Source organism: Lutzomyia longipalpis, chromosome 3 (assembly GCF_024334085.1).
Source record: "Lutzomyia longipalpis isolate SR_M1_2022 chromosome 3, ASM2433408v1".
Lineage (NCBI taxonomy): Eukaryota > Metazoa > Arthropoda > Insecta > Diptera > Psychodidae > Lutzomyia > Lutzomyia longipalpis.
This window is the reverse complement of record NC_074709.1, coordinates 14,071,822-14,098,828: the sequence shown is the minus strand read 5'-3', so window position 1 is coordinate 14,098,828 and position 27,007 is coordinate 14,071,822. Positions and strand designations below refer to the sequence as shown.

Genomic DNA, 27,007 nt, shown 5'->3' with positions numbered 1-27,007 from the left:
GGATTCATAGATTTTCATAATTTTTTTTTGTTCGAAAGATCTTGAAGTCAGCTATAACATATCGAAAAATGAAAAAAATTATGTCGCCATTTTCGAAAAATCCGAGTTCGAAATTTTCTAAAACTTTGTTTTTGATTTTAGCGCCTCTTGCGGTCATTTCTCGAAGTTGCAATGTTCTAGACATTTGTAGGGTTTCACGAAACCTTTCATTTGCGCTTGAGTTGATCGAAATCGGACTTGTAGAACCCGAGATATGACATGCTAAGTTTGGAAGGCTATATCTCGAGAACGGATCCATAGATTTTCTTCATTTTTGGCATGGAGCTAGATAATATAGTCAGCTATAACATATCAAAAAATTAAAAAAAAATTATGTCGCCGTTTTCGAGATTTTCATCGAAAACTAATCGAAAATTTTGTTTTTGATTTTTGGCCCCCTAGCGGTCACTTTTGAAACTTCGTATGTTCTAGAGAGTTGTAGGGTTTGTTGAGAGCTTTCATTTGAGCCCGGGTTGATCAAAATCGGTCAAGCCGTTTTCGAGTTATGCTCGATTTTCGATGAAAAATTGTGGCGGCCATATTGACTAAACGGCTTGACCGATTTTCGAAAATGAGGCATCGTTAATGCCAAACTGTAAACGCGCACAAGTCACTACGATGGGTACGGCGTAGTGTCTCAGGATTGGTCTGTAAGCTATACAGAGCATCCATATCCCTAGTTAGCTGGGATACTGTACCCAACAAGCCCAGGTCTGATTGCGGCACACCGCGAAGGTGGTGAACGCAGTCAGGGTTGATGTTGTGTCGGCAACTCTTCATCAGCCTGACCACCAGACAATTGCTTTCGACAATGATGAATCAGCCTCGGATGTAAACGAGGTGGTACAACGAGGTTCCTGTACCACTAGGAGGGGGGGAGCCTCAAACGACGACGACCGCGCAACAGTATTAACGGACTATGAGATGCGGCTTCCATTTGTGGAGCGTTCGTGTCCGGTGTGCCTTCTGACCAGGCGGGGGAATTTCCGCTCGCTGCAGTTAAAGGATGAGGTGCGTCACGCTGAGGAGTACCACAGCTCTCTTCAGCAAATTTTTGTTTGCGAGAAGTGTAGCAAAAGATACACCGATAAGCGTTCAGCTCTTTGCCACGTGGCTAAATGCAGAGGTCATGAGTCACCATCAAGTATTAACAGTCTTGCTTTCGTGTGTCAAGATTGCCCTAATACAAGGAGTTTTGCAACTCAAAGGGGACTCAGTCACCATCAGCGGTTTAAACACCCTACAGTACGCAACGCGGCAAGAGTAGCAAAGACTGCGCCTCCATCTCCGGGCCGAGCGCGGGTTCCACCAGAGGAGAAGAGGCACGGACCGACTGGTGCTTATGGCTGGAGTACGGACGAGATAGAAAAGATGTTTGAACTGGAGGTCCGATTCAGGGGAAAAAAGAATATAGCTAAACTGATGTTCGACTCTGGGGAACTTCCAGGAAGAACACATGGTGGTATTAAATCGAAAAGAAACACCACAGTATACAAAGTACGACGAGAAGTGGCGTGGCCGCGGTTGACGGGTACAAACGAGCCCGCACCAGAAAGCCAGGACGATGAGATAGAAGAAGCCACGACGGAAGGACATGCGGAGAGCGTGGTAGAAAACCCAAACGTTCCACAAGAAATGGAGGTAGGTTCCCAGATACCACAACACGACATAGAGTCTCCAGTGGAAACATTGGAAACAAATGAGATCATCGTCGAATTGGACTCCAGCCAGGAGTCTCCGGATGAGATTCTCAACTGCTCAGTGCCCAGCGCAGCAGACCATTGTGATCTCCCATCGGACGAGATTAACTGGGCAAAGTATGTGGCAAGGGAGGTGATGGCACAAACCCCCATTGAGTCATTCAGGGAGGTAGAGACACTGTTACACTCCTTAAAAGCAGAACTGCATAAGATAATCAACTCAGATGAAAGTGTGGTAACCTCCATTAATGAGGTCTCTGCACTTGTGTTGCACTTTTTCGCGACCAAAGTGTCGCGGCCTGAGGGAGAAACAGTACCTGGACGGACGGCAGGAGTGCCGGGCAACCACGGGCGGACCGCCGTGAGAGGGCGGGGGCGTGGTGCGAGGAGAAGGTATGCCTATGCCAGAGCTCAGGATATGTACCAAAAAGAACCTGGTCTGCTCGCCAAATATGTACGCGAGGGAAAAGAACCTCATGAGCAAACGGGAAGAATACCTTCGTCAGAAGAGGTACAAACTCTATACAACGAATTGTGGGGTACGAGACCACTAGTAAATCTCCCGGAAATGGGAGAACGTGCCGCAACAACTCCAGTCATGAATGTTCTAAGTGTTATCACTGCCGATGAAATCAAACGGCAGATATCAAAAATCAAGAATAAAAGTGCACCTGGGCCAGATGGGGTCAGGAAACGGCACTTGCGAGGCGAGAGTGAGCAGGAAGTGATCCGAGTGTGGCTGAATCTAATAATGATAACTGGAGAGCTTCCTTCAGAATGGAACACCAACAGAACAACACTTATCCTTAAAGACGGTAAGGACCCGGCAAAAGCGGACAGCTATCGTCCCATCACTATAAGCTCCCTGTTATCTCGCCTATTCTGGGGAATCATTGACAAAAAGTATCGAATGTGGACAGCCTTCTGTCCTCGACAGAAGGGATTCGTGTCAGAGCCGGGATGTTTCGCGAACGTGCAGATTCTCCGAGATGTGCTCTCTGTTGCAAAAAAAGGGGACGGCCTAACGCTGGTGCAAATCGATGTGTCAAAGGCATTTGATACAGTGCCGCATCAGGCCATCAGACCAGCTCTTGGAGGGATGGGACTTCCAGAGACTGCGATCCGCCTGGTAGAAAAAGCATATGAGTGTGCGGAAACAGAGATATCGCACGGAGGGTCGAAGTTGAAGATCCGACTTAACCGAGGTGTCAAGCAAGGAGATCCACTATCGCCCTTTATATTCAACGCGATACTAGACCCGCTCCTAAAGAGACTCGAAATGATCGACGGATTTCATTTCACGAGGCAGTGTGGACTGAGCAGCTTGGGGTTTGCAGATGACATCCTGCTGATCTCCAATACGGCTGAAGGAGCACAAAGACTACTAAAGGCTACGGAGGAATACCTAGGTGCTCTAGGCATGACGGTGTCTCCTTCAAAGTGTAGCTCCTTTAGTATAACGCCCCTGCCCCACCAAAAATCATGGCATGTAGAGAACCCTCTACTATGCTTCAGAGACGGCCAGCCAGTTCCATATGCTGAACCAGAAACATCACTACGCTACCTTGGCGTAGGCGTCTCTCCATGGAGCGGTGTACAATTGGGAAATCTGCAGGATGAGCTGGGGAAATGCCTGGAGAGAGTGAAGCGCCTCTCTTTAAAACCGTACCAAAAAACAGAGCTCATATGCAGATACATAATCCCACACTATTTGTACCAGCTCACGGTTGTAACTCCATCAATGACCGTTCTACGACACATAGACAAAGATATTAGAGTGGCAATTAAAGAAATACTCCACTTACCGGGATCGGTGTGCAACGGTCTGCTGTATTGCCGCAATAGAGACGGTGGCCTGGCGGTCCCCAAATTTGAGACACTAGTAGTCTCAACCGCTATAAAGTCTGGCCTAAGATACTTCGAATCCGAGGACCCGGTCATAAAACACCTCGCACCAGTATCAAGCCTAAACAGCAGACTAAAACAGCTTGCACTAGCTGCAAGACTGCCGTGGCCAATCGAGTCCTCTCAAACAATCGCGGATTATAAATCGCGAGAGGAGAAGAAAACCATAGAAGAGTGGAAGTCGAGTGTGGCGCAGGGAAGAGCAGTGGATGCCTTCCTGGATTCCCGCGAAGGGAACCAGTGGTTATGTCGTCCACAAATGCTGAAACCGTGCCGTTACATTTCGGCACTAAGGGCGCGTACAAACACACTTTCAACAAAAGTCACAACAAAAAAATACGTCGCCCACACCGATGTAATGTGCAGGAAGTGCAAAGTCCTGCCAGAGACTCTTGGCCACATAATGGGTCAGTGTACCCACAACAAATCCACTAGGATCCATCGCCACAATAAAATCCTCGACGTCGTCATAGAGGAGGTGGCGAAGAAGGATCCCGGGGCTGTACTTTCAAAGGAACCATCTGTCTCCCTCCCTGAAGGCGGTTATCTTAAACCCGACCTGATTGTAAAGAATCGGGAAGGGGTCCTCGTGGTCGATGTTACCGTCCGCCACGAGGATATGGATGGCCTCGCCGAGGGGTTTAGAGATAAGATGGTGAAATACACGCCCCTTCTTCCCATTGCCCAGGAGCAATTTAATGCTCCCTCAGGGCTAGTGTTGCCCATTGTAGTGGGCACACGGGGTGCACTCCCCAAGGAGACCATCGAAGGCTTAAAACGGCTGAAAATTTACACAAAAAAGCTGGCCATTCGACTCTCCATGATCGCGCTTCGTAGATCCATTGAAATCTACCACCAATTCATGGACTACGATGGGCGATCAGAGCCGGACGATCATTAGATCTCTAGGCTACCTCTGTACCTGCCATGCAACATTTATCGTTCGTCAACTGTGTTTCTACAATGTGGAACGTCACTAAGTGTTAATTGTATACCCTGACTTTTGAAGGGTACTTTTAACTATTTATTTGTGACGTCCTATTTATTACTATTTTAGCATTTTAAAACCGTGACCAATTGACAATAACGAGCTGTGATACCCCATCTGTGATATCACCTGTGATAATTATCTGTGATAATTAAATAGTAGCATGGTAGGCCGAAGACGCGACCTTGGAGGACACAGAAAAAGGCCCCTATCAGGTGGTAAGGGTAAGGCAAAGAGATATGTGTGGGGAAACTAAAAGACACACATATGGGGTAACAAACAAAGCCTACCCTAAAAGACATCGGCAACCGGGCCGCAAGAAACCGGCAAGTCCAGACCAGTGCCATTGCCTGGTCTGCAGTAAATCTTGATGGCTCCTACAACATATCAAAATTTCAGATTTTTAGCTATTACAGGGGCTGAGATATAGCGAAAACAAAATTAAGGGGTGTTCCAAAATGGCGGACGGAAGGATGGGGGGGTGGATTTGACCTCATTATCGGATGTCTTCCGGTCAGTATTTAAACTTTGCCGTTTACCGCAAGTCTCTATCTATCACCGTTCTCTTGCAATTTAAGTTTATAATCCGGACAGACGGCCGGACGGCCGGAAAAAATCTTATTTTTGGCGCATACGTTTTTTGGAGTGTGGGGACCCTAATTCGTGCTCATCCCAAGTTTGAACCCGATCTGACGACTTTCGATTTTGCTCGGTACACAAAAGCTGTGTCTGAAAGAAACACAGCTAAAATGGCTAAATTCGCCACCACGTTCTGCGCGCGAATTTTGAGGAAAATGCAATTTTCGTCTGGAGCAAAAGAAGCGCACAAATGATCCCAAAATGGAATGTTGAAGGTATGCAAATTAGGGAGTTGAGCGAACATGCCGCGGAGAAAAGGAATAATAACTCCAAGGCAGGAACTTCCAACTTATTCAAATTACCATCAACATCGCATCTCAATTAATTTAGCATGCTGATTAATTTGAGAATGAAAATTGACGATGAGGTAGAATTTTCCCAACTCCTCTTGACTTTCATTTTCCACCTGTGCACATCCCACATTTCCCCCAATAAAGCCCCCACATGTCAATAAGATTGCGTTTTCTTTCTTTTTTTTTTGGTATAGGAAAATCGATGTGGTTTCAATTTGCAAGAAGATGGAACATTTTTCAATGACCTTTCGTGGCTTTTCTTTCTCCCACAGCAACGACATTCCAGACGGGTGTGACAAAAATAGAGTGTTTCATATTTTATTAAGAAAATTCAATGTAGAAAATGCAGAAAGAAAATTGCCAAAAAAAAAGAAATGAAAATTTCATTTTGGCAAAAGCATTTGGATTTTCTTTTCTGTGTGTAAATCACAGGGATAAATTCGTTGGAAATGAAAAGAGAATATCCTCAAAGTGCATTGGTGAAAGCTCAATGGTATTTCCACTCCCTGACCTCCCCGTAAATTTCAAGACATTTTTTATCCTTTCTACACCATTGCAGGGGTGAAAAGACACTTTTCTCTCAATAATCCTCAATTTGATGAAAATCTAAAAACGATGGATATGGCTTTATGTGCTGATAAGAATCATCCAACAAGGGGCATTTATTTGGGATGATAAATATTCAAATTTTTAAGGAAAAACGTGATTTGAACAAAAATTTTGCAAAAAGGGATAAAAACTGCGCAAAATTGGATGAAAACGTATAAAATGCTATTAGGAGAGGTGAAAATTTAATGAAAATTACAAAACTGCGAAAAAATAAAGCAAATGCAACAAAAAGTGCAAAATACAATATAGGGGAGGGCGGGGCTAATAAAGTCACTTAAGGGTTTGGAAAAAGCTTAAAATATCATATTTCCTAGCTAGATAGAACAAAATGATCTGAGAAAGTGTTGTAGGGCAGTAAATTTTCTAAAGAAATGAGCTATACATTTCGTTTTATCTTTCTGGGAAATATGATATTTTAAGCTTTTTCTAAACCATTAAGTGACTTTTTTAACCCCGCTCTCCCCTACGGCTAAAAATTAATATTTTTTCGAATTAAAAACAAAATTTTCTTATTTATATTTCTGTGACTCTTTTTACTTATTTCAGTAAGTATAAAATAAATATTTTCAATGTTTGAAAATAAAACATTGAATCCTATTCAGCGACCAAGAAACCCTTGAAATTCGTTTGAAATCTTCAAAATTTGTACTGAAATTTTAAAGATTTCGGTACTTTCAACACAGAATAAATACGGAACCCCCAATTTAGGGACAGTTGCAAGATTTCAAAGGTTTATAAAGCGATTGTGTAATATTTATTCGTTTATTAATGTTGTGTACTCACCAGTTTGTAATGTCCGTGTCACCTCTTCTGCACTATATAATTCACTTCTCCAATATTTCACACGTGGCTAGTCACTACTAAAATTCAATTGATTTCATTGTATTGTCTGATATAAGAGTTCACTGCTTATCATTGCATCATCAGGGCATGAATTCTCTAAGAGTGAAAAACTCCCGTGATAAATTCCTGAAGGCTTTAGCGCTTTAAAAGAAATGTAACAACCGGGAAAATCTTACGGGAGTTTATCACAAATGGATTTTTTTATTAGATAATCACGCTTACGTGAAGTTTTCCTCACTTTTTCTCCACAAAAAACCTTCAGGTGTTTATCACGAGAGTTTTTCACTCTTAGAGAACACAGCCCCAGTCCAGTTGGTTCTAGCTAGACTGACCGGTACTTGCTGAGAGCAAAGTTTGTAAGAGGCTGTTACGAGATGGATATATGATGTCGCCACATTCTCTCACAACAAGTTTATCGAAATTGTAGCTCCTGAATTTGCTGGGCATATTCCCAACCGAAAAACTCTGTCCAACAAATTGTTGGATGACATATATGTACAATGAAATAGAACAAGCCACGACTCTTTCATCTAATTCCGTGTTGCTCATTGATGGCTGGAAAAATGAGGCAGCTAACACCAAAATCGTTGATTCCTCTGCTATCTCAGTAGAGGGAAATGCAGCTTTTCTGCCCATCTTTCTTCTGTGAATTTCAATACACAGAAGGAAACAGCTGCAAACATGATTCCAGTCGTTAATGAGGCACTAGAAATCTATTATAGTAACTTGAAGTTTGTACATCAGGAAGTTTCTAAGGGATCTTAGGAACTTCCTTTTCATCACCCGGCTGATCCTTGGTGTCATCTTTGAGCCAAAATCTGTCCATGGCCAAAGATGACATCAAGGATCAGCCCTTAGAAACTTCCTGATGCAATGGACAGGATCACTGCACAACTTCCAGTCATTTATGGCACTTTCCGGGAACATATCAAACCGTTTTTGGAAGGAAAAGTGTACAAACATCAAGTTGCATATTTTAAAAATTTTCCAACTGATGACGCCACTAAATTGGGGGTTCCGTATTTATTGTGTTTACATTGCCATCACTGAATAGGACCCATTGCTTAAAAATTACAAATATTTCCCAGATAAATGCCCCTTGGCACATATGTGTTAGTAGTATACGAACCTTACACAAGCTCTCCCAATAGTTTAACCCATGCTAACGAGGTCATAGATCTTCTGTACCTAGGACCTTCATTTTATAGAATTTGACTAATAAGCCTATAAGAAATATAATTCCTGAAAAATAAATTTTTAGCCCCAATGGGGGCGTCGGTAGACACCGTATGATATATCATACGTTTAACGAAAGGGGGTTGAAAAAATTCAATTTTTTCTCAGTGTTGAAACAAAGATTTTAATTTATTTAAATGCATAAATTACATAATTTATGCTTAAATTAAGTATTCTGGCTAGATTTTGAACCAGAATTAATTAATTGATCCAATAGAACTCCAATCCTTGTGTTTCACAATCAACTCACCGCGTTCTTGTAGAGTTCTAGTTCTAAGAATATAGAGACTGAACTTGTCGTGATTACCACAGTTATCCTCATCGCTAATAGATGTTTAGCCAGGAAGTAAAATAACAATCTCATGTTGCATGTTTTGCTCTAGGACGGATACTTCTTGTGAGCATGCTGACAAGTCTCCGGACAGAGCCGGATGTACTATCCTTCTTCGTTCTCAGACCTACAAAAATCAAGATTTTCGTTATAATTTCTATATTTCCTGGTGTGAGGTACTTCTTAATACTTACGATGTATCTGATTTAGCACTTCCTGGCATTCCTTTTCACTGCAATCTATATTTTCATTCCCAAACCCTTAGATCTTCCCTCACAGAAATAAAATCGCACTATAACCTAAAAAGTACCTCAATTCAACCAACGTATGATATATCATACGCAGATGTTTATCGCGTAAAATATTAAATAATCTGCGGCCGGAGACGGATATTTTGGTTAATTCACAAAGTTTTATTAATAAATAAGTGATTTTGTACAAAATATTGCAGAGAAAAAGGGAATTATCACTTAAAATACACACATTTTGGTTCCCGGACAACTTTGCAATTGGAGACACTTAGATTTTTGTTAAAAAATAACATTGTTTTAAGTTTTTGACACCCAGGAAAATTAATATAAAGAGTTAAGGGTTTATAAAAGTGGAAAACACTAACCCGGAAGTAAATTTTTGCGAATTCGCGTCATAAAAATTAAACAAAAATTACCAATTTTGCGTATGATATATCATACAAAAAGTGAGGATGGGTTAAGAATTACTTAGAAAACTCTCTAACTAAAGAATAAATTAAAAATTCAAAAAAAAGGCTTCAAAGTTTTTCAATTTCTGTTTTTATAGAATCCTGTGGTGCTGAAAGCTATCTCGGGAGTGACAATGTCAGCCCTTAATATGAAGACGGTGATTCCGCTTGTTGATATCAACTTTGCCCAGAGACAGGTGAGTCGCTCTTTCCCCCACTTGAGCAATGAGTAAGGAGGGTTCTTCTCATTGTGTAATTAAGTTTATACCTCCATCCCTCATGAGAATGTGTTTTGAATAATTAAGCAGCTTATATGCTGCTCAAATATCATATTTCTATCTTCACTACAGCATCCTGTTTTAATAATTTTATCTGATTTACAAAATCACAGCGTTGAGTGGTTTTCACAATGGCGCCCACGTGTCAATGTGTCAGATAAGAATTTGTCCATCTTGTTTTATTTATTCATAGATGGAAATAAGATTTTCAAAATTATTCAAGAATTTATTATCCAATTATTATGGAGTTTTAGAGCAGACTAACGGTCAATATAAATTGCGGTAATAGCGTAAAATCGAGGAACCATTTTTTTGACCGCCATCTTGAAAAATCATTTGTTGTGCTAAATTTTTAATCAATTATAAGTGCTCTGTTTTAATTTGAATATCAAATTAATATCTTTTTTAGACACACGTGATTTAATTAAAAATTTCCCGTGCTCTCAATTACTCTTTGCCACAAAATGTTGTTGAATTAATCCATCATGTGTCCAATTGAAATAATTAATTAGGATATTTCACTCCTAGTTCAAACTTCACACACTCAGTGAGCATTTTCAGCAAGTACCTAACACTATAGGTTAATAATTATTGCATTTTTTTGCTGAATAATGGGCCTTATTCAGCGACCAAGAAACCCTTGAAATTCGCTTGAAATCTTGAAATTTCAGTCCAAAATTCAAAGATTTCAAGGGTTTTTTGGTCGCTGAATTAGGTCCAACAATCTTTCTTTAAAAATGATTAAATATTTATTTTTGTGAATGATCTGCTCTCCTGTAAAGTTTTTATAAAGACTTATTGAATATTTTACCCCTTTGATGTTTATTACCCCAAAATGATATTAAAACTATAGTTGGTGAGATTTAATGGAATTTTTATATCAACAAACAATAAAAGCAATAAACGGATATAAAATGGAACACGATAAAATAGATATAAAATGAAATTTTATCCTTTTTATCGCATTTATGAGTTTTGCGGAAATCGAATAATTTTTGGCTACGCAATAGTTTTTTCCCACCTACTAAAGGGTCCCATTTATTCAATAATACTAAAATATTTCACAAAAAGGCTTTAACTTTATCTTAAAATAGACTTAATAAAAAGAATATAAAAAAAAAAAGAAAAATCAATGTCTGTGACGCCATAAAAGGATTGCATTTCTACAACACCGTAGTTCCGATCGTGATGAAATTTGGTACAGAGGCTCCTTATATCAGACAGTTTTCACCAACAAAATTCATTTCTCCCTAGAGCCCCCCTTCGTAGCGCCCCCATACAAATTTCATGCTTTTTTTTACTTTCTTTTTTAATTTGGCGCCCTTTTTGGTACATTTTGTTGAAGAGAAAATGAAACGGATGTATTTCACCGCTATCCGTCTCTCTCATACTTTTACTTTTTCGCAGTTTTCTCGCGTTTTCCGCCGAATTTTCAGGGAAAATTGTGTTTTTTGTGACCAGGAAGAAACTTTTGAATTTTTGGCATTAAAAATTCCAAAAGTCGCGAAAATCCATTTCCGGGAAAAAAAGTGCGTGTAAAATCCCCAACCGTCAAAAATTTCAAATTTTTAATTTTAACCGTCAGAATTTCCGCGGGCCCCAAATTCCGCACGGAGGAGCTTTCCGGGAGCTCAGAAGCACCCGTAAGTGCCCCAGGAGGTCCAAAAGCGAGTTGTGTGAGAAAAAAATCGGCGGAAAAACAAGAAAAATTTCATTTTTGGAAAAGCAAAAAAAAGTTCGTTAAATTTCAAATTTTTCCTTACAACTACATTCAAAAAATCTCACCTAACAAAAAATTCCAGAGTGAGAGGAAAGTATTTTTCTCATGCTATCTCGTAGTAAACATTAAAATGGTATGTTTCACATATTTGGTGACTTTGAAAGGTTTATTAGAGAGAGAATCGACGACTAAATGAGCTGAATTTATTTGATCTTGCACCATTATTGTTGAGAAATCGATTTTACCTAACGATTTCTGGTTTCAAAAAATCTATTTTTCCCGGAAAATTTGCCAAAAAGCGCGGGAAAATGATTGAAAACTATCAATGTGAAGGAGAAGGATAGTGAGCACTTTCCCGCTCATATGAAACGCCAGGGAAACATGAAAAATGTTTCACTGCGAGCTTTAGAAAAAGCTCCGAAAGTCCGTTATTTTGGCGGGTTGCTTTCTTCCAAGTTCTGCTGTCAAATGAATGCGTCTTTTCTAGTGCCTTCTCACAATTTTTCCCAATTTCCCGCATTTTCCACACTTTTTCTGCCCTAGAGTACCAAAGAGAGTGTTCCTGAATCCCATCCACATTACATCCGGGTCAAGTATGGCGAATTTTTGGCAGAACTTTGCCATAAATATGGAATTAAATGAAGAATGGCCCGAGATCAATTCACAAATTTGGGTATGTCACCTTGTTTTCCACTTCTTTTCCCATTTCCACACATTTTCTCACCTGTTAAATGATCCAAAAGGTACACAGATGTGCTGAAGAATGTTTCACGTAGGGAGGAATCAACTTTTGTATATTTTTTGCATAAATTATGGATCAAATTTCCTTTGACACGTTTCAAACAACAAATTGGAGGGAAAATTCCGCGCGCTTGGTGCGTTTTCAGGGTTCTTCCTGTACTGCCGCCACCCGCAAATGCCACAAACACATTTTGGTCTCAATTTCATCCGCAATAATGATAAGATTGCATCAAGAGATTATTTTTCATCTGCTGAAAGGCACGATTCTCGGAAATTTTCCTCCAATTTTCAATAACTTTTCCTCGAGTTGCTGTGTACACAATTTTCAGCATTTTCAGGCTCGAATTGAATTTTCACGAAATACACTTCGAATTGGAGAAAATGAGTTTTCACGTTTTTCGTCAATTTCGTTGAAGAAATTAAATTTTTTTATCACAAACTCTGATGGAAAAATCGGTTACATTCATTTGGCTTTTGAAAAAAGCTTTTATGGTTTTTATGGCAGCTTTGAAAGCACTTTAATTATGGCACGGCGAAAGTTCAATGCTCGTTTATGCTCGGTTATGTTCGAGTGAAAAGCTAAAAATTTATGTGTCAAATGGCGAGTTGAAGTTTGTCTGCAGTGGCGTGAAGTTGCGGGATCGAAAAGTGTAGTGAAAAAGTGGAAATTGAGTGAAATTCCCAGCCTCTGTGGATAATCCGTGTGCTTGTGGTAATCCGCGGTAGTCTGTGGTAGTCCACGGTAGTCCGTGGTACTCAATTTTGTGCATCTTACCCCGATTTGCGGGCAAGGCAAGCTCTCCGGGTGTCCGGGAGACTCCATTGCGCCCCGTGTGCGAGTGCGCAGGAAATAAACACCAGCAAGGGGAGAAAAGCGAGAGAGAGCGCCCCCCGGAAAAGGGCTGCAGGGCAATTAGTAGACTTGTGCCCGGATGCACCGGATGCACTTTGAAGGATACAGAACAGCATCTGGGGTGTGTCACCACCATCTCTGAGCGAGACGCTTCCGGACGGGCTCCGGCAACACTTTTCCCCCAGGCGCCACACAAGGCATCAAGCTGTGGGGCTCAGGAGCGTTCTTCCTCCCTCCGCAAGGAATGTATTACCCGGTAAGTCTTTTTGCGTGCCCATTTTGTCATCCGTCGCCCCCCAAAAAATGTGCGCGCCAGATGTTTGCAGCATCTCTCGGGCGCATCTCTTTGTCTTCATCATTTCTTGCCAACGACGACGTCCCATCCATTGCAAATTGCCAGACGCTAGCTCTACTGCAGAGAGCTCCCCTAAATAACCCAAACACATTGAGAATGAGAGAGGGCATCGCATCAAATGAGGCTCCTCCAGATGCTCACAAGAGAATTTGATGGGAAAACAATTCCGGGAAGAAAAAATTCTCAGTCTGGGACCATTTCCAGGGGATTCGAGAGGATTTATAAATAAATTCCTGTACTGGAGCTAAAAATATTTCAAGATGCTTCACAATGCTTTGTTTTGACTTTCTCTTGCTTCTCTTATTAAATGGACCGCTTGAGGCTGAAGATTTTTTTTTCTATTAAAGTTGAAGCCATCGTGTTGGGTATTTTAATTTATAATGTTTTTTTTTGTCTTTGAGGAAATTAGCGTAGTTTTAAGGTTACTCATCAGCGACGTTTCGGTAATTTTTAGCTGTGATTCTTTCTTAAAAGAAGCACAGCTTCTGTGTACACTCCAAAATGCAAAGTCGTCAGATCGGGCTCAAACTTGGGATAAGCACGAATTAGGGTCCCCACATTCCAAAAAACGTATGCGCCAAAAATCTTTCCGTCCGGCCGGCCGTCCGTCCGGCCGGCCGGCCGGCCGGAACCTTTTGCTAAATTACAAGAGAACGGTAATAGATAGAAACTTGCGGTCAACGGCAAAGTTCATATATCGACTGGAAGACATCCGATTATGAAGTCAAATCCAACCCCCCACCCCCGCGTCCGCCATTTTGAATAACCTCAAAATTTTGTTTTCGCTATATCTCAGTCACTATTATAGCTAGAGGTCTGAAATTTTGATATGTTGTAGGGGCCATCAAGACCTTTCCAACGATACCTCATCTTCGAAAATCGGCCAAGCCGTTTAGCCAATATGGCCGCCACAATTTTTCATCGAAAATCGGCCATAACTCGAGAACGGCTTGACCGATTTTGATCAACTCGGGCTCAAATGAAAGATATTAATGAGCCCTACAACTGCTCGGAACATTGCAAGTTCAAGAAATGACCGCAAGTGGCGCTAAAATCAAAAACAAAATTTTCGATGAGTTTTCGATGAATATCTCGAGCACCGCTTTATAGAATTGCTTCAAATTTTGATATGTTATAGTTGACTATAGTATCTATCACCATGCCAAAAATGAAGAAAATCTATGTAGCCGTTCCGGAGATATCGAGTTTTAAAGTTTACATGTCATATCTTGAGTTGTTCAAGTCCAGCGCCCCGCGTAGCGGGGCCTTTTATATATACATAAACAAAAGTAAAGTAAAATATATATAAATGCACAGATATATACATTATATATACATATAAAAATGCAAAGATAAATATATATAAACTGCAAAGATAAAAAAATTAAATATAGCATGGATGGAACAGTATAAAGCGAAAGAACGGTAAGTAAAACTTACAGGCTGTGATTCTTTCTTTGTCAGTGAAATGTGAAGATGGCTGAAAATTGAGGATGGGCAAATTTTGAGGAAGGCTTTCTCGCGTACCGAATCACAGCCAACGCCCACGATTAAGGCTTCTCACAAATTATCTGCGCGTTGGCTGTGATTCGGTGCGCGAGAAAGCCTTCCTCAAAATTTGCCCATCCTCAATTTTCAGCCATCTTCACATTTCACTGACAAAGAAAGAATCACAGCCTGTAAGTTTTACTTACCGTTCTTTCGCTTTATATTTTTGTCATCTTCAGGCTCTTATTTCTGACTTATTTTTTTCCAATTTTGTTTAAAACAAAAAGAAAGAGAATAAATCTTATGTTGATAGAATGGAAAAATTAAAAAAATATATATTTATTTGTTTTCCAAACTTATTTTAATATTGTAATTATATTAAAGTATTAAAAAAAATTTACAAACAAAAAATGGGGAAAGTTGGTAATTTGGTTGTATTTTTGGAATGAAATAAAATTGGTATTTTCAAAGTTTTTTGCGTGATAATTGTCTAATCTTCCCCTGTACAATTAGCCCCAACTTTGGGGGAAAATGAATCACTCATTTATTTGTTTTTTCTTCTGATGAAAATTTGTGAATTAGAATTTTTCTCCTCTTGCGTTTGTTATTAAACGCAGAGTGATGCGAAATATTTCCTTTTTTTATCTTTATTATTTTTGTAAAATGAACTATATTTTGTAAAAAAAAACTAGGTATGTAATTTATACGGCGTGATATTAAAAAAAAACGCCTAATTAAAATAAACAAATAAATAATGTTTGTTTTTTTTATGTAAAAGAAATCTTTTAACGAAATTTAATTTATATACTGTGAAACTTAGAAAAATTTAATTTAATGTGAATAAAATAATACTAAGGAGGCTAATAAACTTTTTCGGCTTTAATTCCAATAAGAATTTATTTCTTTTATTTTAAACTTGTATTTATTTGATGTTATTCATACATTTTTAGTTGCCTAATGTTTTTGACAAATCAAACAAAATGGCGCGAGTTCATGATGACTCGTATTCATCAGCCAATCAGAAAGCGAGAATTTTCAAGAACCACCAATTCTTATTTTTATATATTACAACTTGAAAATTTTAAGTAAAAATTATGTTTAAAACTGTCTCAGAAATGTTTAACATCTGATTCTCTGTCCTTCGCATTCCCTTCGTTTTCCATCGTTTCATATCGCTATCTATTGCGAGTGATTTATTATGCCCCATGTTGTTTGAATAATATTACCCCGTGCGATCTTCTTTCAATTAAAAGAAAAATATATTTTTTGATTATCTTTTAAAATTATCATTTGATCAAGACTTTTTTTTACTCCAAATTAGATAAATACAAAAATTAAATCTGTAGAGAAACCACAAAAAGTACACACCCTCATATAATCAATTTCATTAATATTTATGCTATTTGTACATAGGATTTCATGCAAACTATTGCGACAGTTGCATTTTCGCATAAACAACCCGAAGTCATTAGCCAAAAAATCCATTGAAACTCTGTGTGTATAATAAATCGATAATTTATGCAAGAGGAAATAAAAGTGGTTTAATACCTGGACGAATTTAAAATATATTCAGTGTGTTGTTTTTTTTTAATTTTATTTCTAGCAAAAATCGGACCATTTTTGTTATATTCTTTTCCTTTTTATTACTAATAGAAAGATATTTTTAATTATTAAATGTTTTATGTATAAAAAGATCATTTTTTTAAACGATTTTTCTTTAATGTTTTTTTTTGTAACCTTTGATGCAAGATTCAATGAAAATATTCCAAAGATAAAAATTGCCGCTCGATTGATTTCCATGCATCCACCCACATACCAGTAGGACGTACTAAATGCAAAATCCTCGGGAATTGATCATAAATTGAATCAGTCGCTGAGTCCCATTGACGAGGAGATAAAATACAAGACCAGTGGGGGTTTGAATGAAAGGCGAAAAGCCCAATTTCAGCTCTACATCATACAACCCCCAAAAAGGGTGAATGGGGGTGATGCTAAACTTTTTTTTTCGTCAACTCTCCCGCATCATATTTCAATGGACTCCTCTCCTCTGGAGGCTTAACCCCCCACGGAATTCTCTATTGATTTTCTCTCAAAAGCCAGGAGTTGCTTCAGCGCAAGATGTTCCAACCGCAAACTCGGGGTTTGTTTACATATTTATTTTACACGAAGTTTCAGTTTAATTTTGGTTCATTTTCTAGTTAGTTTGTCATGTAGTTTTGTACTTCTATTGTTAATCGGGATGCACCAACTGTAATGTTGGGTCAATTTAAAATTCTGTAAAAATAAATAAAAAAAAAGGTAAAATTTAAAATTCTTCTACTTAATCCAATACTACACTTGAACCGACAACTGTTTAAATGGGAACTAAGTGCTCTATCCATTACTCTCCCTAATCTATACTAAATCAAATTTGGAAAATAATAAAATATTATGGAACTAAACATGAAAAATTACCTTTAGGGACATCTTGTTTTTTTTTTAAGTTTAAAAAAACGAATAAAGATGCTGCAAGAGTGTTGAAAGAAAAAAATAGACGAACAAAATTTATCGTATATAGCTGGAAGCAGTGGAAGAGGGAGGAGGAGGAGGAGGAGTGAAAACTGGGGAGGAGAGTAAAATATCTAGCCATTTATAGATGATCATGGAGCGTGGCAAAAAGCCACAGTTAAAAATAAAAAAAAGACCCTCCGGTACATTGAAAGAGATTACCGCTTAATTTGTTTTCAAGAAAACTTCCGCTCGTCGGGGAATCTTTACTCGTCTTCTTGATGTGCAAACACATATTCCTCATCTGTTCCATTTTAATTATAGACACACATTCTTTCACCACGTCTCTCGCGATATTGCCCCGTTAAGGAAATGCCTAATTGGTTTGGAGAGAAAAAGGTTCTCTCTTAAGAAAATGAGAGGAATATTATGTATTTTGAATTTTTAACCCATTGCATACCATTGCCAAGTTTTCTGTACCCTATGCAAAACTGGAAAATTTTAAATACTTTCTTAACTTTACTTCGACGGGATGTGATTTTTTAAATTCTATATTTTTTAACTAAACACTGAGTTTGAAAATGCAAAACAATAAACTGTTTTCATTTTGGAACATCCGCAAATCGCTCCTAGTTTTCTTCTGGAAATTTAAAAATTTGTGTAAAAACCTAATTGAAAAATTTGTAAAAATATATCTTTTTTAAACAGAAATAAAACTCTAAGCACAATAACTACTCTCCTTCTGTTTTGTAAAGAAATTAAATATTTTGTGAAACATAAGAACAAATGGATTAACTTTTAAAGAAAAACTATTTTCCTATATTAATAAACTTAAAACATATCAAATATCTCGAATACCTACAGATTCATTGGGAAAAAGAGATATTGCACAATTGGTCTTTGATTGCTGAAAAAAATCAATAGCTGCGGCATTTCACGAAACCTTTCGCAATGCCTCGACGTTCACGATTTGACCGCAAAAGCCATGCTATTTTTTCGGGTGATTTGATAAAGATGAACCATTCGTAAGCACCTGAGAGCACCATTTGGTGCGGGTATAAACAAGAAATCATGTGCAGGTGTACGAAATGGGAGAGAAAATACATATAATGGGAATTTATGCGAGAAGCTTTAGTTTTATAAGAATGTTTCCAACAAATAGAAAAATACATTTTAATCTTCAAAATTTCCTCCCCAAAACCTGCCCGTCTAGAGAACATTTCACCGTATACGTATAAATTACAATTTCAGCAACAGAATCATCTCAACTTTCCTGGGGAAAAGACCCTCCAAAAATATATATACATTAATTGCAATTTTGTAAACATTCCTCCACCAACACACCCACTTCAATCCCGTCTGAAGCTGAAAAGGAGCCCCCCATGCAAGAGGGATGATGATGGTATAGAATTCACTTTAAGATGCATCTTTTTAATAAAATATATTTTCCAAGAATGCGGGTTCTCGTAGAGGGAATTGAGAGAGAGAGAGTTGGTTTTCAATTAAAATCCCAAATGCAGCCTTCATGTAATCTTATACATTATACCTACCAGCCTCTAAGAACAATTTATTAAACTTCCCTCGTTGATGCTTGTATTGACAAGAGTTCAAGTGAGGCTTTGTGAGTTATGAAACTCAAAAGGGGAGTTTTGGTATTATCTTACAAGGAAGACACTCTTATTTACTTCGCAAAATCCTTGGAAAATTACAAAGCACTTTAGGCATATAAAGGATGATTTGTTTTGAAAGGCTTAAGGTACCTATATGAGATCTAAATCGCATTATGTCTTTCTTTCTTTTTCGTGCTCTCACTAGTTCTAAATTTTATTCGTATGGAGTGTGAGGAAAGAATATTTTATGATCTGGAACAAGCAGGGCAATAGGGTAATTCACACTTCTTGTTTGTATTATTACAGAATTGTTAATTACAAATTGTGCTAAATTTTTGCAAGAAGAAAATGTATTTTATTTAATGCATTTTGTATTACTTTTTATGGTATAAAATGCATAAAAGCTTTAGTTTGGTAGAGAACCTTTAAATTGTTAATCGAGTCCACCATGGAAGTTTCATAGGGAATCATCAGGAATGATGTCATCCGCTTTATCAATAAAATAAAATAAAACTTTTAAATCAATTGAAAATATTAATTGAAAAATTGGGGTCGATTCTCTCAAAAATCTTTTCTCTTCTTTTCTAACAACTTCTAAGTTGTTATAATACTTTAACACAATACTTTGCTCCAGAAAAGAGTCAGAAAGATATTTAAGAGTCAAGGCTCTTCCTTTAAAATCAAGATTAATAAAAGAAACAAATTGTCAGAATCTTAAATTGTTTTTTTTTGTTAGAGAATACTAATAATCTTGCAACTAAAGAATTATAAGAAAAAGAAAGAAAAGATTTTTAACAGGTTCGACCCTGTGTTCTGCTGTGGTAATACCACTGATTATGACACCAAAATGTTCCTATTAAAATTGAACTTATCAAAAGGAGTTTACTCGGTTTTCCGTGGAAAAACTCTTTTTTCAAGTTATCAATTGGAATAGGTACGCATATTTTGTGAGGTTAAAGCAAGAATAAAAAATCGTTAAAGACACTTTTGATTTTCCAATGGGACAAACTGGAAAAATTTGGCAAAGATCTGCCAACGTCACTTCTTGTTTCTTTAATTGTATGAAACAGTCATGTCAATGTTTCGTTAGTTTTGATAAGGTGTTCTTTGGGTGTTTTGTATTTCATGTATAAAAAATTAAAAAAAAGTCTTAATTATGACGTCATTATTTACATTTTTAATAAATCTTTGCAGACTTGTTCTAGCTGATCCCTGTCAAAGATAAAAAGTCTCTGGCAATTTCCTTTTCTTTTTTGATTCTCTGCAAAATTACGCATAACGATGGATTTTTCCTCGATACAGAATCCAGTAAACTCCTTTAATGTATAAAATAAAAATTTTTATCGAAAACTTGCAATTTAGTCTTATTAGAAAATGTTTTATAAAGACAATCAAATATGGATGAGTTAAATGTCGTTTTATAAACAATTGAAAATTTTCTTTATTACCTAGAGAATCAATCAATAATATTGAGACGCTTTGAGGGAATAATACGTCTTTGAGTGAATTAATAATTAACTTGTGCTGATGTTGAATGGATTCAACCATTCAAGTGTTAATAATGATGTTGTCCAATACAATGTTCTTGAACATCAGCCCTTGAGATGTGGATGTCACTCTGTTGTGTGTTCTAAATCACATGCACCACAACTTTAGGCGCACTGTGAGTGGCCATAATATCGATTAGATCTCTATTCGTTGCGATATGCAGGGAGGCGAAGGGCTAACGAATTCTCATTCATGCTTATTTTCTTTATGTTGTAGACGTATGATTGCAATACATGGTATATGTATACGACTCAATGGGGGCCACTTTGAGGGGGTGGTTTGAATCGATCAAGATAGCACCCATTGTGCGTTAAGTTGTGGTTTGTTTCTCAATTAACTCCTGAAAGTTGTATCAGAAATGGGGCTTCTGGGTAATGTGTGATGCCACACATAACATATGTAGGCTCATGGTCCCACATGGAGCTGTTCTATTTTTCTCATTACCCTCCTTATCAAGAGTTTTTAAATGATTCGTTTTTTTTCTGTTCGCATCTTAATGTGAATGTCGGCATTTTGAGATGATACAGGCAAAATTGGATTTTAAATGTTCATTCTGAAGTGTATTTGGTAGGAATATGGGAGCACAAAAATCAGGGGCTATCAAAAGCAATTCCCCTGATAAACTTTGTGTGTGTTCTTTTTTTTTCTTTCATGCTTTTCCAAACAACCACTCTGCTGGGAGGTGATTGATGGAAAACGTGGAGGGTGGGAAAATGCGACGGATTGTACGTGATAAATGGCAATACTTGTAAGGTGATAAGTGTAAATAACACGCTAGAAGTTTAAAGGTGACGATAAGGGGGGAAGGTGGAGGGTACCAGAGCTAGAAAAAAAACGCAGATCTCTATATTGAATGACTCGATGAGTTTATTTCTTAAATATTTACACATCAATTAATGTTTCTTTGTTTAAAACAAACTTTAAACAGTGTATGGAGGCAGACGAAAAAAAACGAGTATGCTCATTCTGTCCAAATTAGTTCCAGCTTAGTGGACTTTTTGATTGATAATGACAAAAAAAAATAAAGGCACAACTTTGCCCCTGAATATCGATTTGTGAAGTAAAATAAATAGACACAAAAAAATGTCACAGAGTTCTTAAGAAAAGAATTGATTTATAACTTCCGCTTCTATCTATTCCACATACATACACACACACTATACAACTAAATTCCCAAGTAGTTCCTTCAATATATAGGCTGTCGATTTACGATGAGAGGGATTTTCGAGTGGATTTTGTGTGGAAGATACTTGAGATGTCCCTCCGCAAAGAAGCTCCCGCAACTCCTTGTATACTCGGTATTCATCTCGAGTGTTTCTGCAGTATCTCACCAAGTCAGATCAATCGATAGTTCTTGCCATGTTCTAATTTTTTTTACTACACCTCCCCCGGCCTCACCACAACAATGTGTTTTTGAAATTTTATTTATAGAGAGGCAACAAACGTACGCTTCGCACAAGACCATGGTCGTGGTTATTTGCAAAGCCGCGCGCTGGAATTTTCAATATATGACGATTTACACTTGATTCCCCATCTAATCGCACTCAAATGTGATCCTCTATGTCAGCAAAGCCGGAGTGTTGTGTATTTTCATCTATGGAGTGCATTTACATGTTTAAACGTTGGTATTGGTGGTGGGGCAAAATGCTGTATGTGGGGATTTACATAAAAATCATTGGAATGCTGCTGAAGCTGGTATCCCAAACGTTTTGTATATATTGTATGCGGAGAGTTCAACAGTTTTATGTGTCTAACCTCGTGTTTATATTGATGGAGACAATTAAATCTCGTCGTTTTGTGTGAGAAAATCAATGAACATGTGTTGGCTCATACTAATTGGGCTATTTTTTCATATTATTGGTTTGTTATTGTACTTTTGGGAATTTTTATCATCAAAAATTAGCACTGAAAATAAGAGAAATGCGTCTCAATGTCTACACAGTAGGGTTTCGCAGTATGTTCTTACATACATTTGATATATAAAGCTTTGTAAGTAATTGATATTTTCTATTGAAGAAATATTTGCACTAAGGCTCAACCTGTTTTTTTTTTTAAGTATGTGGGTGAAGCTTAGCTGATTTTTCAATGAAATCGCACCTTAAATCTATTCAAGGGTTTGCTCTTTTATGATTTATTCGAATTGACAGTTTTTTGATAATTTGTTTGTGCAATTCTGACAATTGACGTTTCTTTGCTAATGTTTAACATTACATTTATAATGCTTGACGTTTATTTTTTAAAATTTAAAACTCCTAATTTTTATCGTTACTTTTTAAAGGTTTGACGTTTTCTTGCTAAAGTTTGACATAACATTTCTAACGTATGGGTAGTTTCTTTCTCTCATTTGAAACTTTTGTAACGTTAATCGTTACTTTTCAAACAGCTGACGTTTCTTTCCTAACGCGTTTAATGATTCATTTCTAACGCTTGACGTTTTTTCTAAAGTTTAAAATTTCGTTTCTGGCATTTAAAATATCAGTTTTAAGTTTTTTTTTATGTAATTTTAGGTCTGACAATAACTTTCACCCTTAAAGAAAAACCTAAACTGTTGGAAATTATAAAATGTTTTAAACATCCAAACGTCTTTTCGGATTATACCTACCACTCTGATTTATATATCAGCAAAAAATAATTTAAAATTTTCTCTGATTGATGGATAAACTAAGAATGTTCAGTGAACCAAAAAAAAGAATGTTTAGTGAACCAAAAAAAAAGGTTAAAAATGTTTTTTTAAACTCATATTAAAAACAAAGCTACGAATAAAGCAAAAAAGGAAACGCTTTTTATAGTTTTCACATTTTTCTGTCAAATACTGAAAAATATGCATAATTTATTGATTTTACTCTGAATCTCAAAAAAAAACAAGGAATGAATTTTTTTATGTGAAAAGTTATGAAAAAATGCATTTTTTATATCTCCATAGTTTTGCCAGATTGTAAATTGGGTAGTTCATCACCTCGTGCGAATCAACGTTTTTCTCGCATCAGTGATTAAATTGTATATATCTGCATTCGCTGATTGGGTATTGATTTGCAGGTATTTGTTTGCAAAATTGCATCTCTCGCTCTCACGGTGAATTAATGGAAATATTTTGCTTTTCCCATCGTGATAGATGGTTGTTTTTCAATTTCTGCAATTGCGCTCTCAATGGAAAACTCATTTCCTGGCAGGATGCTCATCCCTTGCGGATATTTTTCTATTTAGAACGTCAAATAACGTTTCAGCAGCGGGAAGATTATTATGAATTTTTTGTTGTTGTTAATTCTCTCTGTGCTCTTTTTTTTTGAGTGAAAATATTCAAAAATTACGCCGTTTAGTAGAATGGCGAGAAAACGACTATACAGATATAATGTGGTTGCGTGAGGTGTGTGAATATTGATGATTTTATTCCACGAACGTCTGACTATGGAAGTCATACAAATTCAATTGATAGATTGTGCTTTATTGTTCTTATATAGCATTCGGGATGGGAGATTGTCTCCGCGCGGGGATTACAGCCCAAATGAGAAGTCTTAAATTCCAGACACGTCTCTTTTGGGGGATATGGCGTGAAGCTACTATATCCCAAACTGAGCGTGTGTGTATGTGATTTCTTTGCAACCAATTCTGTTTTGTTCCATTCCACCCACTCGCAAGAAAAGCGTCTTTTTCGGGCACCACGATGCCAGTTCATAGAATGATGAATTCAATTCATTAATTGGTTATTCAATTGTCGCATTTTGCTTCAATAAGCGCTTTCCGCTTCGCATCCACACACCATTGACACTTGAAGTAATATAATGCTTTATAACACAACATCCGCACTAATGTTTCATTGAGAATTTCAGTGATCATTCCCCTGCGCTTTGTCTGGGGCCTCTCCCGGATTTTTTTTAGTTATATTTTAGTTTGTCTTTCAGACTATTCTTGTGGAATTTATTATTATTTTCTTGGTTCGTGGTCAAATGAAAGAGGGATAGCAATGGGCACATCAAACCATATATGCTCAACCATAGACTGACTGACAACTCCATCATGTACAGCAGAAGAGAACATTTTAATTGGACTGTTGCGTCATTAATTGGCAAAAATTTATTTTTAATTGATTTAACTCACTTTTAAATTAAATTGAGTATGTTCTTCCCTCTCAATGTGCGAGAGGGGTAACAAAAGTTTTGGTATCAACACTTCTTGAGAGAAGATCTAAATACCTAGTATTCTATATTTATATTTATTTAAATTGTTGAGGTAAATAACTTTAAAAATTGCTGCATTTGTCTGATTTTGATAAAAGCAGTTTTGGAAAAGATTCTGTAGAGATGACATCCCAAAAACAGACTATTTGTCAAAATCGGTTAACTACCTATCAATATGGAAGATGTTTCAGTAATTATTTATAAAAATGTTATAATTGTTGCCTCACGAGTTCTAAGAACTAAAAAAGAATTCCAAATTTTCTATTATGTACTGTTAAATGGATTTTATCAAAATCGGATAAAGTCTTTACCGATTTTGATAATTCGGGTTTCTGAAATATGCTTATTTGGTATACAAAAGATCTCTTTGATTGAAGTAAACTCATTCTATGGAAGTAGTAGACTGATACCTTTGACGATTTCTTAACTCTCATTCGATTTTGATAATTTATTAACCGCCTAAGAATATTGAAAGAGTGGTAATGAATATTGAGTTTTAATAAAGTAATTCGTAGATTAAAACAATTTTCTAATGAATTTTAAACTTTCTTCATGGTTATTTTATAGTTAATTTTTCTGTAATCCGATTTTGGTAATTCTCTAAAATAATGACAGATAAATTTAATTCTCAAAATTCTTTTAAAAAAATTGTTCCTTACCAGAAATAAAGATATTCCTATAAAAATTTTAACCTAAGCAGTTTGAAGATGTGGCCATGATAAAATTTTGAGGTGCATGCGTGTGCGGCTAGGCTAGAAACTTTTAAACTTCCTCACGTACCGTGAATTTGTCTTTAGCATTATATATCGCACAATTTACACAGAAATGGGCAATGTTGGTGCCAAGAAAATTTTATGGGATGGCATTTATGTGAAAATTGCATATTTCATGCGAAGCAGGATATGAAGGCGCTCTCAACTCACCAAACTCCCTTTTCCCACCACTAATATTATTCACAGAGTTCATTTTCAACAAGAGATTATACTCGTGCTCTCATTTCCGTTTTCATCTGGACCCCACTGTACGGGGTCTTCCGTTGGATTATTCTCGGATGCCACCATGAATTGTACAGAAGATTTGTCTGACTTTGTGAAAATTATTTTGATTTTTCTATTGTTTTTTTTTGTCATCTTTAATTTTGTTGACTTTTTAAAATAAATGGCAATATTATGAATATAATAATGTTTGTTTGAAATAGATTTGTCACATAAATCTGAAGCAAAGCACATAAATTGCACGAAATATCTTTTACACTTCACCTCCGTCACCCATGATTAATCTCGCTTAAAGCACAGTGAAGTATTGAAGAGTGACTAACAAAATATTTTGAATGGAACATCATAAACATTGGTCTGCAATTTATTGCTGATTTATGAACTGAAAACACGGTAATACAACGCACACGGTAGAGCAATTGTTCATATACAATTTTTGACTTGAAGATGAATCTTAATGATTTGCTTCTAAAAATGTAATAAATCATAACATTTGGAGACAACTTGCATGATGATGTTCTTGGGTAATAAATTTTCGTAAATTAGAAGTGACTTTTTAGTATATCACACAGAAATAAGAACATGCAATAAAAAGTTAATTAGATGTCTATAAATTGGCCTCATTTTGCAATAATTTCTCTGTTGGTGGTTTATTTAGGAGGAGGTGCCCTACATGAGAATTTATATTGAATTCTTATAATAAGAATTACTTAAAATAGTTATTTCAATGGAGTTTTGATCTATAAAAAGTCAGTTTGTTGTAAATTTTTAGTCGAAATCAATAGAATATGAGACGAACGAATTTAGTCGTCGAAATCAGTAATACATCAGACATTACATAGATTTAGAAATTAGCAAATTTATAGTTTGATTTTTCCGATCGAAGCATAAAGTAGGGGATCATTCACATTGGAAAATACGTTACTCAATAAAACGACAATTTTGGTTGATTTTAGTCGTCGAAATCAGTAGTACATCATACATACTTTGATGCACAAAGTTATTCAAATTACTGGTCTATAATGGTTAATGCTATTACGTCAACTTGCCTAATACTATTACTGGCTTAAAATGAATAAAGTTGGCCATTAAGGAGGTTTAGAACAAACCTCCTATTAATTTGTTCCTTATAATACATCTTTAATCTACATATATAGCGAGAAATCAATCAAATATTCTCTTACAGGAATTATGGTTTATAATTATTGACATGTTTTCAATACAGAAATGCTTAGAAATTAACTCAACATTGTTCTAAAGTCATGTCATGCCACAACACCTAGTTTTAGCTTTACATTTAGTTGAATGTGATTGAATAATTTATTAATTCACATTTCATCAAATGCCATTGAGAAATTTGTCTTCAATGTTGCGGTTTATCCAAAAGGAAGAAATTGACAACAAGAAAATCACAATTTAAAGACAATTCTTGGCAGAAAAAAGAAGAAGAATTTCAAATTACTTTTGTCACGAA

The 27,007-nt window shown here is 36.8% G+C and overlaps 2 protein-coding genes across 18 annotated transcripts in view; one reads left to right on the top strand and one right to left on the bottom strand.

Annotated features, from left to right (window-relative positions):
* Positions 1 to 27,007, bottom strand: part of LOC129793173 (uncharacterized) — a 1,136,769-nt gene that overhangs the window by 142,729 nt on the left and 967,033 nt on the right. The window lies entirely within an intron of this gene.
* LOC129793191 (RNA binding protein fox-1 homolog 1-like) overlaps positions 12,623 to 27,007 on the top strand; it is a 58,607-nt gene continuing 44,222 nt past the window's right edge. For 16 of the 17 annotated variants that reach the window (XM_055833008.1, XM_055833006.1, XM_055833005.1 and 13 more), the window contains exon 1: positions 12,629 to 13,131. In XM_055833008.1, coding sequence (XP_055688983.1) covers positions 13,120 to 13,131 — 12 coding nt within the window. In that variant the 5' untranslated portion in view covers positions 12,629 to 13,119. Of the gene's footprint in view, positions 13,132 to 27,007 lie in introns of all 17 variants that reach the window. The other variant, XM_055832991.1, reaches the window with a different exon arrangement.